This window comes from Loxodonta africana, chromosome 4 (assembly GCF_030014295.1).
Source record: "Loxodonta africana isolate mLoxAfr1 chromosome 4, mLoxAfr1.hap2, whole genome shotgun sequence".
Classification (NCBI taxonomy): Eukaryota; Metazoa; Chordata; class Mammalia; order Proboscidea; family Elephantidae; genus Loxodonta; species Loxodonta africana.
Genome location: NC_087345.1, coordinates 12153360 through 12168764, shown reverse-complemented (window position 1 = coordinate 12168764; position 15405 = coordinate 12153360). Strand labels below are relative to the sequence as shown.

General features: G+C 39.5%; 1 protein-coding gene across 5 annotated transcripts in view; it reads left to right on the top strand.

The window, feature by feature from the left end:
- Positions 1-15405, top strand: part of XPNPEP3 (X-prolyl aminopeptidase 3) — a 90408-nt gene that overhangs the window by 17505 nt on the left and 57498 nt on the right. For 4 of the 5 annotated variants that reach the window (XM_010599310.3, XM_010599311.3, XM_023559895.2 and 1 more), the window contains exons 2-3: positions 2734-2850; positions 13831-14238. In XM_010599310.3, the coding sequence (XP_010597612.1) occupies positions 2734-2850; positions 13831-14238 (525 nt within the window). Of the gene's footprint in view, positions 1-2733; positions 2851-4058; positions 4205-13830; positions 14239-15405 lie in introns of those variants that run through there. The other variant, XM_010599312.3, reaches the window with a different exon arrangement.

The window sequence follows — 15405 nt, the reverse complement described above, 5'->3', positions numbered from 1 at the left end:
CCTCCCTTGCCTCGTCTGGCTCCTGGTAGCTCCTAGAGTTTCTTGGCTTATGGCTGCGTAACTTCAATCTCTTTCCATCTTCACGTGGCCTTCTCTTCTGTGTCTTCTCATCTTCTGTCTCTTATAAAGACACATGACACTGGATTTAGGGCCCACTTCGATAATCCAGGATGATCTCATCTCAAAGACCCTTTTTCCAAATAAAGTTACTTTCACAGATTCCAGGGTTAGGATGTGAACATATCTTTTGGGGGGGGGCCATCATTAACCCACTCCCAACCCAAAAAACCAAACTTGTTGCTGTCGAGTTGATTCCAACTCACAGCAACCCTAAAGGACACAGTAGAACTGCCCCATAGGGTTTCTAAGGAGTGCCTGGTAGATTTGAACTGCCAACCTTTTGGTTAGCAGCCATAGCCCTTAACCGCTGCGCCACCAGGGTTTCCAAGCCCACTGCAAGTAACATTTATTGAGTGCTTACTTTGTATCAGATGCCGTGTTAAGCTCTCTACATGTAGCAACTTATTTTATATTCATGACTTCTGCTGACTCTTTATGTCTGTAATTTCATTTTAGGGCACTTAACCCTCACTGAGTATTGATCCTGACACACTCCTCTTGCTCTTTTTTTTTTTTTTAAATTGTATTTTAGATGAAGGTTTACAAAGCAGATTTGTTTCTCATTAATACACATATTGTTTTGTGACACTGGTTACTACCCCTGTGACTTGTCAGCATTCTCCCTTCTTGATCTTGGGTTCTCAATTACCAGCCCCCTTTTGCATTCTTGTCCTTGCCCTTGGGCTGCTGTGCCTTTTTAGTCTCGTTTTGTTTTATGGGCCTATCTAATCCTTGGCTGAAGGTTGAACCTCAGGAGTGACTTCTGTACTGAGTTAAAAGGGTGTCCAGGGGCCATACTCTTGAGGTTTCTCCAGTCTCTGTCAGACCAGTAAGTCTGGTCTTTTTTGTGTATGTGTGTGTTAGAATTTTGTTCTACATTTTTCTCCAGCTCTGTCCAGGACCTTCTATTGCGATCCCTCTCAGCGCAGTTGGTAGTGGTAGCCAGGCACCATCTAGTTGTGCTGGACTCAGTCTGGTGGAAGCTATGGTAGTTGTGGTCCATGAGTCCTTTGAACTAATCTTTCCTTTGTGTCTTTGGTTTTCTTCATTCTACGTTGTTCCAGAAGGGGTGCTGACTTCTCATTTGTAGGGATAATAATGCCTACTTTGTGAGGCAGTTAAAAATCCATCTCCCTAATTTGGCATACAAGACTTTCCATGGTCCGAGCCCTACCTCTCTGTTTTTTTCGCTTTCCTCCAGCAACACTGACCTGCTGGTGCAGTAGGCTGCTCTTGCCCTCTGCACTTTGAACGTGCTCAAGACTTTCAGTGTGCTGGCTTGTTCCCTCTGTCTGTCTCTCTCTTTTCCTGTCCCTTTTCCCCTTTTTCTCTCTCCTCGGCTCCTCTCTACACACATGCACACACACATACATACGGTGCCTTCTATACTTCTCCTTAGTTTGACTAATCTCTAGTCAGATTAGGCATCACCTACTCTGCAGCCTGCACTAACACCTTTTAAATGCTCCTTTGTGTTCCCGGAGCACTGTGGCCTCTGTCCTTGTACCCATCTCACGGCATTTTAATAGTCTGTGTGCTCTCACAAGCCACCACTGTGTTCACCCTGTTGTCATGCTGTTTTGTCTTGACTCCGCTGGACTGTGCGTTCTTGGAGGTCCAGGGCAAATTAAATAATAGTCTTGTCAGTCTTGTGCATTCCCCAGTACTGGGCTCCCACATATATTAAATAAGTCATTGTCGAATGAATGCTAATAATAGTAACGTTTATTGTGTACTTGCTATGAGTGGGAGTCCTGGTTGTGTCATCGTTAAGCACTCAGCTGCTAACTATAAAAGTTGTGGGTTCAACCAGGCACTCCACGGAAAGATGTGGCAGTCTGCTTCCGTAAGGATTGCGGCCTTGGAAACCCTGTGGGGCAGTTCTGCTCTGTCCTATAGGGTCACTATGAGTTGACTGAAAGGCAGTCAGGTTTGGTTTAGTTTACTCTGGGTAAACATTTTTCATACATTATTTTTTCTCGGCTTTAACATTCCAGGATTGAGTGAGATAGCATGTGCACATTTTCTCATGCTTAACACATTCTCAATAAAAATGTTAATTCTCTTATCCTGAATTTTAGGTAGCAGCTTCAAGTTGCTTCTGTGAAATCCTTTCTGAACCCTCCCTTGCTTTTGTTTCTTTTTTTCTTTTTGCAGAGGTTTTTATTCATACCTTAATTATAAGTATATTACCTCTTTTAGTATAGCCGACTAAGGTCCTTAAGGGTAAAGACAGCCTGATTTCTGTAGGGCCCAAAACAGTGGAAAAACCAAAGCTGGACCAGGTGCCGTCGAGTTGATTCAGACCCACGGGGCCCCGTGTGTTTCAAAGTAGAACTGTGCTCCTTAGGGTTTTCAACGGCTGTAATCTTGCGGAAGTCGGTCGCCAGGGCTTTCTTCCAACACGCCTCTGGGAGGGTTCAAACCACCAACCTTTTTGTTAGTAGGAGAATGTCACCTGGGCCCCATAAATACTGAGGGAGCGAACGACAGAAATACTAATTTGCTTTATTCTGAAACACCCAAACTACTGGTGATGGGTGTGTATGTACGTATCCCATGAAGACGGTCCAGATTCTTTGTTCCATGCCATCCTTTTTGTTCTTCCTTCAGGGTGCATGTCATGTTCACAGCGGAAGTACTCCCTTCAGCCTGTCCCAGAGAGGAAGATTCCAAACCGATACTTGGGCCAGCCCAGCCCCTTCACACACCCACACCTCCTGAGGCCAGGTAATGCCTGTTAACCGTGGTAACCATCTCCCTGCTTGGGTGGTTTATCTGGAACCTGCTGTTCAGTTGAACTTTCTGTTCTAGATTTGCACTGTCCAATATGGTAGCCGCAGATGTGGCTACTGAACACTTACAGTATAGCCAGTGCAGCTGAGGAACTGAAATTTTTATTTTATTTTGTTTTAAGTTGAAACTTAAATAGCTGCATGTAGCTAGTGGTACTGTTTTGGACAGTGCTAGTCTAGAACATAATACAGTAAACCTTACAGTTCAGAATAATTAGTGAAAAATACATATTTCAGGATATTTTGAAGAAAAGTTCTATCACTTTCTAAGGCGTGGTTTCTAGATCTCTGTCTTCTAGTGTTCTGTTGATTTCTTGCAAACTACTCTGTTAAAGCATTTTAGAATGTTTTTCTTGAAAGTGTTAAAAATGCTCATTTCAAACTTCTAACCAAAATTTCTGTGTAAATGATACAAGATTTCCAGAGCCGATTGTCACGGCTTTGAGAGGTGGTATCCCAGTTGATAAAGGTGATACAGAAACTCGATAAAGGTTACTGTTTTTTTTTTCTGCTGTTTAGATCCCATTGTTGTTGCCAGAACACGTGTCATCCCCATTGCTCAGACTAAGACCTAAAGTTTCTTAAAAAGACAATTAAGGGGTACGCTAAAGGGAATGGGTATCATCCCAAAGAGGTAAACCAAATGTTATATAGAAAAAGCAGTCCCATTTTCAAGGAAAATTAATTATTGTGCTTCTGCTGTGGGGAGTTATTGGTAAATCTACACTTACTATGTAATCATATATACTGAAACAGTGATGCAACCGAGCCTATGCCCTGAGATGACCTTTTAGTGACATACCAGAGTGGCAGACAAAATAAAAGATGTTACCCATGAAACCAGTGCCCTGCTTAAAAATCATCAGTATGAGATCAAAAGGTCAACAATTACTCAAAAGCAAAGATGAGAAGATAAGGGGCCAGGGAAACTAGAGTACTGGAAAGGGAACTAACTGAACACAATTAAGAGAATGTTGACACATTGTGATAAATGTAACTAATGTCACTGAGCAATTTGTCAAATGGGAACCTAACTTGCTGTGTAAGCTTTCACCAAAAATTCAATAAAATGTTATTTTAAAATAATAATAATGATGTAAATTGCCTTTAGAAACATGTTACTCTTTCACTGTCTCCACTCAGTGAGTGATACCAGTGTGTCTCAGTGAGGGCTTCCTTTTGGTGATTCTTCATCAGACTGGAATTCCTGCTGGGAAGTCGGCTGAGACTCAGGAAATGCAGCTCACCACTGAAACACACAAGAAATCAGAGTTTTTCAAAGCTGTAAGGTAAGATTAATAGCAATCAAATTGGTATCACCTTAAGCTCTTTCCCTACCCTATCAACCTGCCTGTATCTTCAATCGAAAACAAAAAAAAGTAAAATTGATCGTAAGTTTTACCAGCTTTGAAAATGATTGATTTCTTGTGGTGAGATGCTTTTACATGGTGAGCTGCATTTTTCAGGTCTTGACCTAATAATCATATTGTCAAGAGGATGGCCCCTGTGTCTAGACTTTTGCTGTATATGTTATGTGCATGTTGACTCTATATTAAAATAAATACAGATTCATACATGCTCACATATGCATGTCTTTATATCAACTGTGGGAGAAAGGGGATGCCTGTCTCCTGGACACAGAATTTTAGATGTGGGGTAGTAGTAGGTGCAACTGTGAAACCATCAGTGTTTTAAACTTTAGAGAAATCACTGGATACTGTACAGAGAGGCGAAAACTCTAAGTACCCAATGTCTTAATCATCTGTCTTTATCTAGAGATGCAAGGCTTGTAGAAGTGTTAAAATGATTGTGGGGCAGAGGAAGGAGAAATTTTAAGAAAAAGTAAAAGGCTTTTATTTATTTATTTGAATCTCTTTGACAGAGCCAGAATCAGTTTGTTAGTTTGAGGCTATAAAATTCTGTCGTCTTTTTCTTGGTTTGCTCCAAACGGTCTCATGTTTGGTATAGTTATTTGGTATTACTATGTATACTTTGCAGTACTTCAAACTTTTGGAAAACATTTTAGTGGAAATGGGAACATTTCAAATGAAAAACACTTCAATAAATATATGTATGAAAAATTATAGAATATAATTAAGCATACTTTTTAAAAATTCCTTGGTGTAAAGCCACTGTTGAGATTTTAGTATATGTATCTTTCTAGACTTGTTTCTTACGTAGAAGCACGTCTGTCTGCGTGTGTCTATGCATACCCTTTGTATACTGCTCAGTTATTTCCTTAAATCCTAAAAGTGAAATTGCTAGGTTAGTGCCTTCTGGATTTCTCCTTGTTGTTCCTATCCAAGTTTCTTGAAACAGCAATAGCTTGGTAAATATTCAGCAGAATGATACAGGCAATAAAGGAGTTCTCTTCTGGCTGCTGCTGCGTTCGCTAGCACATAGAGTCAGATTGACTCCCCCAAGTTCTCCTAGTGATTTTCCAAACTTATCACTTCCGTAAATCTGAGTGTTATAGACCATTTCTGTGTTTTATGACAGTGCCATCCCTGTGCTAAGGACTGTTGTCTATAGAGACAGAAAATGTCAGTTCAGCCCCTGTGATCACTGATATGCACTCTAGTTGTCACCCAGAAAAAAAAGGAATTATTCTTTGTAGAAAGGCAAGTGGCATTCTGAGCTGTATAGTATTATGAAGTATGAATAATAAAAACAAGTCTTTCCTCACTGAACACTGAGAAATCCAACTGAAAGAAGTCGTAGTACAAAAATCATTTCAAGTTTGAAGAATAAAACACTTAGAAAAAAAATTTTTTATTAAGAGGTCAAAATTGACACACAAGGAAATGCACAGATCTTAAATATGCAATTCAGTGAGTTTTGACAAAGGTATATGTCAATATAACCCACATCTCAGCTTAACACATAGAACATTTCCATCACCCCAGAAAGTTCCCTTGTCACCCCTCCAGTCAGTCCTCAGCAATATGGGCAACCACCGCTCTGGTTTCTGTCACCATAGATTGTTTTGCCTATTCTTGAACTTCATACAAATGAAATCATACAGTATATACCCTCTCTGTTTGGCATGTTTTGCTCAACATATGTAAATACAATCTATTCAGGGTATTTTTATTATTTATTTGGCCATTTCATATCTTCAGAGGTCTGTGCTTTATAAAGCCAATACTTACTAGCTTGATTCTTCCCCCCATTCTCCAGTTGCATAGTAATAGATCATTTTTTGAACTACTTGCTTACACATAGTGAAAACTACCAAGCTAATATTAAACAGAATTGTTTTTAAAGACCTGCTGTGTTAAAATCCTTATCTGCTTAGTTTCAGGAAATAGTTAAATTACGTACCTGGATTGTAGCAGAGACCTGTATCTTTCCATCCATTGTCAGACTTTGTAAAAGTTTCTTCTCTGAATTTTCTGCTTGGCCAATAAAACATGAAGAACATTTTTCTTGTTCTCTTGAGGTCAAATCTTAAGTGTCGCGTAAGAGCTCTTTTCCTTCTTGGCTACAGAGTCTTGGAATTGATTGTGAGACTTTGTTTGCTCTCACAGAGTCCAGCTTTGACAGCTTGTCTTCTGGCTGGTTCAGTAAGCTTCTCAGAATAGCCCCTTCATCCTTAATTGATTCCACCTTGACAAAATACTTTGCTTCTTAATGCTTTACAATTTGACAAAGTTGCCAGAATGTCTATTCAGATACGGTTTTATCAGAAGAAATTCAGGCCAGACTGACTTCAGTGGTTAGTTCTATGACCAAAGGCCATAACAACTGCCAAGTTTACTTCTGGGGTTAAAGTTCACTGCTTTATTGTACCTTTTTTTTTTTTTCCTTCAAATGAAATAAAAGGGGGGGGATCTTTTGCCTTGGGTAATTTTCCTGCCATGACTGAGAGTTCTTTGCCATTTTGAGATTTCAGACGTTCAGAAGCATTTAGCTAATGATCATTCCATATTGTTGGTAATTAGTAGGCTTGGGAAGTAGAGAGTGTTTTTAAATATTTCTCATAAATAGAGTTATCTGTACAAAATTGGATTCCGCAGAGAGGGGAATGCCTTGAACGTTGTAAAAGATAGTTTTCTAATCCTGCTTTCGTTTTCAAAAAACTGAAATCTTTCTGTAGAAGTTACTTTCTGATGAATATATGTGTATACTCTGTAATTAATGAAAATGAGTTAAGAGAGAAATCATTAAAACCATGAATTTTCTTCTCATCTTCCAGAGTTTAAAAAAAAAAGTCACAAAATAAATTGATTTATATGTTTTTATTTCATGGATTGTAGCTGTGAAATAGCCAAAAGCAAAGCACAGGAAAGGGAGAAGGTAAAAAGACAGGAAGAAAAAAAAAAAAAGATCCAGTAAGCTGCTGTTCTAACCAGCCTCTGCCTAAAAGAGTATTTACTGCTTGGGCATATTAAGAACCCTTTCACGGTAGGTGAAAATGGCAGGCGTAACATGGAGAGAAACAGTGTGCTGTTCTTCAGCTCTGGTACAAAGTTCAGGGTTCTGGCCAAGAGCCTTAGCCAGCTCAGTCCCGAGAGGAGAAATGGACGTGAGCTCTCCTAGGCCGACTCTGTTGCTTTGCCTGATTCAAACGGGCCCATGAGGCCCTCTCTTTTTTATTTCTTACCAACTTCATCAATATAGATGTATTTTCTTCTTATTGTAGATAAGAGTAAAGGGTTAATATTTTATTAATGAACTGTAAACTACAGAATTTACTGGAGACATAAACTATACATAGGTAGAACAACTAGACAGTTCTGGGGCAGTCATAAACAACCAAGTTATGTGTACTAAACGTGAGTAGTAAGAAAATCCAAAAGTCTTTGACCTAGCAATTTCTCTTCTGGGAACTATCCCGTAGAAACAAAAGCACCAGTACCTAAGGACATAAATGAACCGGGATATAGATACAAAAATGTTTATTGTAGCATTGCTTATCGTGGCAAAAAGCTAAAAACAATATGAATACCCACCACTAAGGAAATGGCTCGATAAATTGTTATATCCACCCTAATGAATATTATAGACCCATCAAATGGAATGGATTGAAGCTATACCAGATGACTTGGAGGGAAGGATTTCCGTAAGGTATTGTTGTGTTAGAAAGGCAAGATACAGGATGGAGTGTATGATACCATTTTTGTTAAACAGTACCCGTTGCCGTCGAGTCGACTCCGACTCATAGAGACCCTATAGGACAGAGTAGAACTGCCTCATAGAATTTCCAAGGAGCACCTGGTGGGCTTGAACTGCCAAGCTTTTGGTTAGCAGCCGTAGCTCCCAACCACTACACACCCAGGGTTTCCAACAGTGGTGACCTAAAATAAAACCCCAAATGCATGTGTATGTGTATATGACTATATAAATATTGATAAATGTTGGAAAGGATACATACTAGATTATTTACATGGAGGAGATGTCGACAATGGGTAGAAGGAGGGCAAGGGGTGTGAGGAGCCAAGCAGTGAAAGGGGAAAAAAATACTTCACTATTGAAAGAGTTCAATGTGATCTGATTACATTTATGTACAACTATAGGATGTGTATGTATATGCAAATGAAATTGTTAACTTTGCTTTTTAATAATTCAAAGGGACAAGTAAACATGATCTGGGCTAGTCAGGAAAGCCTTTTGAATGAGAAGAATCTAAAAACAGACATTGAGTCCAGCGTCTTAGAGTAAAATTATCATGCAGGGGGAAGAATTTTCAAAAAGGAGACACATTGTAAGCAGTGTCATCGGGAAAGAGCAAGTTGGACTTAAGACATAAGAAGGAATGGATTACAGAATAATTTGGGGGAATGATAAAGTTGGCCAAGACACAAAAAACTACATAGATTATAAATTCTACTTTTATGAAATCTCCACAATAGGTAAATGTAGAGAGACAGAAAGTAGATTAATGGTTGCCTGGGACTAGAGGCTGGGCTGCTAACCAAAAGGTTGGTAATTCAAACCTATCAATAGCTCCACGGGAGAAAAGATCTGGCAGTCTGCTCCCATAAAGATTACAGCCTTGGAAACCCTATGGGGCAGCTCTACTCTGTCCTTTACGGTCGATGAGTCAGAATCAACTTGAAGGCAATGGGTTTGGCTTTTTGGGGGGTTAAATGGTCGTATCTATGACTATACTAAAAAACACTGAATTGTACACTTTAAAGGGTAAATTTTATGTTGTATGAATTATATATCAATAAAGCTATTTTTAAAAAGAAAAAATAAGAGCCAGATAAATGAGTCCCCTGGTGGAGAACATTAAAACCGGGGACTCAGACTTTGAACCTGATCTAATGGGCAACAAAGAAGCATTATACGTTATGGATGTGGAATGGATTTTCTGTCGTTTCCCTTTTTTATCTGGACTTTATTTGTAAAAGTACATACTCATTGAAATAGACAGACCATCACTATAAAAAGTGTGATTCTTTTCTAAATATTTTTCCATTTCTTTTTTTTTAAGTACTACTAGGATCATATTATCCTTCTTCTTCTGTAACTCACTTTTTCATACAGCGGTGTTTCGCAGGTATCTTTTCCTATTTACAAGTGGTGAATAATGCTCCTTTTCGCTGCCCATAGTAGTTTTCAAGCTGTGTCCCTGGGGTGCCGTAGAGAAACCTCAGGGCACTCACCACTGCTAAGGGATGAGAGAGATCGAGTGAATAGGCAGTGCTCTTTGTTTTACACATTGGACTTCCACCTAGGATTTTGCTTGCCAAAAGGGTTCCCCTGGCCAAAAAAAGGGACCAAGTGCATCATTCCTCTTACCTCCTGCTTTATCCGCTTTAAAAAACTGCTGCAGAAAACCTTTCAAGATAAACAGCATCTAACTCAGCTTGTCTGTTATTTGTTATTTTACTAGGATGTATATTAATTTTTGGAGCCCTGGTGGCACAGTGGTTAAGAGCTCAGCTGCTAACCAAAGGCTGGCAGTTCAAATCCACCTGCTCCTTGGAAACCCTATGGGGCAGTTCTACTCTGTCCTATAGGGTTGCTGTCTTAGTCATCTAGTGCTGCTATAACAGAAACACAAGTGGATGGCTTTAACAAAGAGAAGTTTATTCTCTCACAGTGCAGTGCGCTAGAAGTCTGAATTCAGGACAGCAGCTCCAGGGAGAGGCTTTGTCTCTCTGTTGGCTCTGGAGGAAGGTTCTCGTGATGCATCAGTCTTCCCTTGGACGGGGAGCATCTCAGTGCAGGAACCTCAGGTCCAAAGGACACGCTTTGCTCCTGGTACTGCTTTCTTGGTGGTATGAAGTCCCTGTGTCTCTTTGCTGGCTTCTCTCTCTTATATCTCAAAAGGGATTGACTTAAGATACTACCTAATCTTGTAGAACTCATCAGTATAACTACTGCTAATCCATCTTATCACATTATAGTGGTAGGATTTACAACATACAGGAAAATCACATAAAACAATGGATGGTCACACAATACTGAGAATCATGGCCCAGCTAAGTTGACAGACATTTTGGGGGGGAAACAGTTCAATCCATGACAGTCGCTTTGAGTTGAAATCAACTCAGTGGCAATGGGTTTGGGGTTTTTTGGTTATATTAATTATCAGAGCCCTGGTGGCACAGTGGTTAAGTGATACAGCTGCTAACTAAAAGGTCAGCAGTTCGAATCCATCAGCCACTCCTTGGAAGCCCTATAGGGCCGTTCTGCTCTGTCCTTTAGGATCGCTAAGGGTCAGTATCGACTCAATGGCAACGGGTTTGGTTTATATTAATTGTTATTAAGATAGTATATTAGTTTCTGCTGATAAGTGAGTTTCAATTTAAACATACATTTGAATCTTCATAGCAGCAAAAAAAAAATTTTTTTTAAACACCTCAAATTTCCATCAGCAAGAGAATGAATAAACAAAATTGTGGTCTATCCACAATGGTAAATGAAAGAGCTACAGTTGTAACCTGTCAACATTAAAGAAGCTTAAAATCATAGTGAAGAAAGTCACAGGTAAAAATGTATAGTAAGATTCTACTATATTAAAAAGTTTAATATCAGGCAGAATAAAATATATTTTATATAGGTACATAAACTTATAGAATTATTTTTATAAAAGAAATGACTAAGATAAAATTCTGGATAGTGGTTACCTCTGGAGGTGATGTTGGAGGTTGGAATTGAGAGAGGTTACAAAGGGCCCTCAACTATGTTGATAATCCTTGAACTGAGTTATAGGTACGTGGGTTTTTTGTTCTTTAAAGATCGGTTCATGCACTCTTACGTGTATGATATATTCCACAATAAAAGTTTTTTTTTTTTTTAGAGGCAACCTAGAGTCAAGGATGGTTTTTTTTTTTTTTTTTCACTTTTCTCAGTTTAGTTGCCTGTACACGATAAGGTTATTATTTATTTATAAGAGTGGTATATTCTTATAGAAAGTTTAGAAAATAGAAATAAATAAGAACATAGCACTCATCAGCAATCTTACTGTTAAAAGATACTATTTTTAACATTTTGGTACACGGTTTATCTCTGCGGGGTTTTTCCTGTTTTTATATATTTATTTTAAAAGTTTTTACAGAAGTAAGATTATTATACTTAATATTGTTTTGCCGTGTGCCCCTTATAAAGCTTTAAAAAGTGAATTTTATCTTAAGCAAATCACATCTACATGTTAGATGCTATTGGTGCTTATCCAGTTACTAGCTGCATAGCCTTGGGCAAGTTACTTACCCTTTGGGTCTTAGTTTCCTCATGTGGAAATGTTGTTATAAGGATTACCTTATTGCCACAGGTGAAGCATTTAGACAACATCTGGCATGTGATAAGCACTCAGTCAAGGCTTTTCATATTTTTTTAAAGAGGCAGTAGAGCATTATGGTTAAAATCACCAATTTAGATCCAGACTGCCTGAACTCAGATCCCAGCTCTGTCATTTCCTAGTTCTGTGACCATAGGCAAGGTACTTAATCTCTCTGTGCCTCAGTGGCCTTCTTTGTAAAATGTGGTTGTATTGGGTGTATTAGATATCTATTGCTGTTTGACAAGTTACTCCAGAACTCAACATCTGAACATAATAAGCATTTATTATCTTACACAGTTTCTGAGGGTCAGAAATCTGTGAGCAGCTTAGCTGAGTGGTTCTGAGTCAGGATCTTACATGAGGTTTCAGTCAAGCTTTTGGCTGAGGCTAGAGTCATCTGAAAGCTGAACTGAGCTGGAGAGTCCTTTTCTAAGACAGCTCATGTGGGTATTGGCAAGAGATTTCAGTTCCTCATGATATGGGCCTCCCCATAGTGCTGCTCATGACACGGCAGCTGGCTTCCTCTAGAGGAAGTGATCCAAGAGAAAGAGAGCAAGTGCCCAAGACAGAAGCTGTAGTGTCTATTATAAGTTAATCTTGAAAGTGACATGTCGTCACTTACGCTATATTCTGTTGATCATAAAGACCAGCCCTGGTACAGTGTTGGGAAGGGAACTACACAAGAGTGTGAATAGCAGGAGCTAGGATTCATGGGAGCCATCTCGGAAACTGGCTACCACAGCAAGTAATGATAGTAACTTAAATGACACATGTTAATAACTTAGAATAGTATCTGACTAATAGTGGTAGAACTTTCACCTTCCATGCAGGAGACCTGAGTTCAGCTCCTGCCAGTGCACTTCGAACACAGCCACCATTCGTCATCTGTCAGTTGGAGGCTTGCATGTTGCTCTGATGCTGAACAGGTTCCAGCAGAGCTTCCACAGTAAGACAAACGAAGAAGAACATCCTGGCAGCCTACTTCCAGAAATCAGCCACATAAACCCAATGGATCACAATGGTCTGATCTCATTGTGCATGGGTTCACCACAAGTTGGGGGCGACTTGATGCCAGCTGACAACAATAACAAACAGTCAATAAGCATCAGATAATATTTTACTATTATTAGTGCTAAGTGTAGGCTGAGGGATGCAGCTTTTGTGACTGACTGTTGTAGTAACACTTGCTTAGGAACTTAAAGTAAGAACAAGCATAATTTCCATTGCATAGGGAAATCATTCACCTCGTCATCCCTGGGCTAGCAGCCAGGCAGTCTGCTAGGTACTAATATTAAGAACTAATACGTGGTGCTTCACAGCAGGCTCTTAATTTGGGGCATTAGGGGACCTTGAAATTGTATGCCAAAAGTTTGTATATGCCTATGAGCGGTTTACTGAGCAGGATGAATGCATACCTTTCAACATATCCTCTAGGGAGTCTTCAAATCCTAAGAACCACATTCCTTATCTAGTTGGAGTCTCATGACAGCCCTAAGAGATGGGTGATATTATTAGGGTTTTTAAAGGACAGAAAGATGGGCCTGACCCTCGAGTCACTGTTAATACAAAGGTAGAGAGTGACAAACCATATTCAAAAGGTATTATTTTCCCTCAGGAATTCAGAAGGAAGAATTTATTCCAGCTCTTGAAGTTGGAGAATGTTTTTTGGCGTTTAACTCTGTTAAAAACTATAGATCATTTGACAATATTTATCAAATGCATGCTATATTCCAGTTATTATTCTAGGCCCTGAGAATATAGTATTGAACAAACAGGCAAAAATCTATATACCCTCATGAAGCTTACGTTCTTTTGGAGAGGTCATATGGAGAGAATGCGACCCTTTTCCACAACTCATACGTTGAAACTTAAAGGCAACTTTGATTAAATGCCTGACACTGCCTTCCACAAAATGGTGTGGTGTTCAGTAATGTTTGACTGAATGGGTAAAAGAATGACCCAGAGCTGGAAAAGATCTTAAGGGGTCATGAGCCTAGTTTGCAGGCAGGACCACATTTAACTATTATCTTTCCCAAATTTTTGCAGTGGAATGGAAATTTGAAACCTGTGTTATCTCTTAGAAGCTGTGAGGAGATTTGACATAAATTAAGAGCTGAACTACCTGTAGCTCTTTGGCACTTTAGAATGCAAACCATCATTGTTATTTACTGTTTCTAGGAGAGGTGACTCCAGGACTATCCCAGGTGGAATATGCACTTCGCAGACACAAGCTAATGTCTCTGATCCAAAAGGAAGCACAAGGGCAGAGAGGGACAGACCAGACAGTGGTTCTGCTGTCCAACCCAACATACTACATGAGCAACGATATCCCCTACACTTTCCACCAAGACAACAATTTCCTGTACCTGTGTGGATTCCAAGAGCCCAATAGCATTCTGGTCCTGCAAAGCCTCCCTGGTAAGCAGTTACCATCTCACAAAGCCATGCTCTTTGTGCCTCGGAGAGACGCCAGTCGAGAACTTTGGGATGGCCCACGATCTGGCAGCGACGGAGCAGTAGCTCTAACCGGAGTGGACGAAGCCTATCCGCTAGAGGAATTTCGACATCTAGTACCGAAACTGAAAGGTAACAGGTGGGAGCAGAAGTCCAGTTACAGGCCACATTGGGGTTAAAACCTGCCTTACCTTCACCATCAAGTTTAGACAAAGTTCTCAGTTTGCTAAAGTGATTATCATAGCAGCGTTTCCCTGACCACCACGAAAGGAGCGTAAGTCTTCACAAAAGCCTGGGCTACTTTATAGGTTGCATGAATTCGTTTGATAGGTCTTCACTAGATGGTTCATTCACAGAGACTGTCTTAACTGTTCCTAGTTTGAAATCTCAGAGAATTATTTTTTAAGTGGAGATGGGCATGGACCACTCTTCAAGATTACTGACCAGACTATTGACCACTTCTTATCAGAGGACCACCACTTCTTATCTAAACACTTTGCAGACTCTTCAGAAAGAGGCAGTATTCTCAAAGAGTGATCCGTGATGGTTCACCAGCTCAGCATCCCCTGGGAACATATTAGAAATAAAGATACCAGACCCATCCATACCCACTGAGTCAAACCCGAACAAGATTCTCAGGTGATTGATGTGCACGGGAAGGTTTGAGAAGCACCACTTTAGATTTCACAAATCAGCTTTTTAACAAACAAATGAGAACTTATGCCTTCAGCTGAGTTCCTGCCCCTCAAAGTAGTCACTTTCTCTGTGGTTATTCTGGTGAAATTACAGGCACTCAGAACGTTTTGGGATTCCTCTTCTGGAACTTTCTTCAGAACCAGTGCCACATTGTAAACTATCCTCAGTGACTGTTATGAATCTTCAGGCTTGGAAAGCATTTTATTTTTTGAATCATCCAAAAGTCACTTAAAGCCAAATTTGGTAAGCAGGATAGATAGGTCAAGTTGGAAAATAAGAGTTTTTGACAAAAATGATGTAGGGTTTTAAAGTTTTAGTCAGATTTTCTTATGCTTTATAAGCTCATTCCTGAAGGCAGCTTCTAAAAGAGAACCCCAAAAATGTTTCCAACAAAACTCATTTGAATGTGTAAATTCTAATATGTTTGATTGGATTATTTTTAACACTTTATAGAAATATTTTCTGTTTTACAGAGAGAATTACCCAGTTTAACTAGCAGAACTTTCTTATGTCTTCTAAGTATATACATAAAGGCACAGAATCTTTTTTTTTTTTTTTTTGTAGCTTTTAGATTTCTTGAATTAGTTGCTGGCTATCATGTTC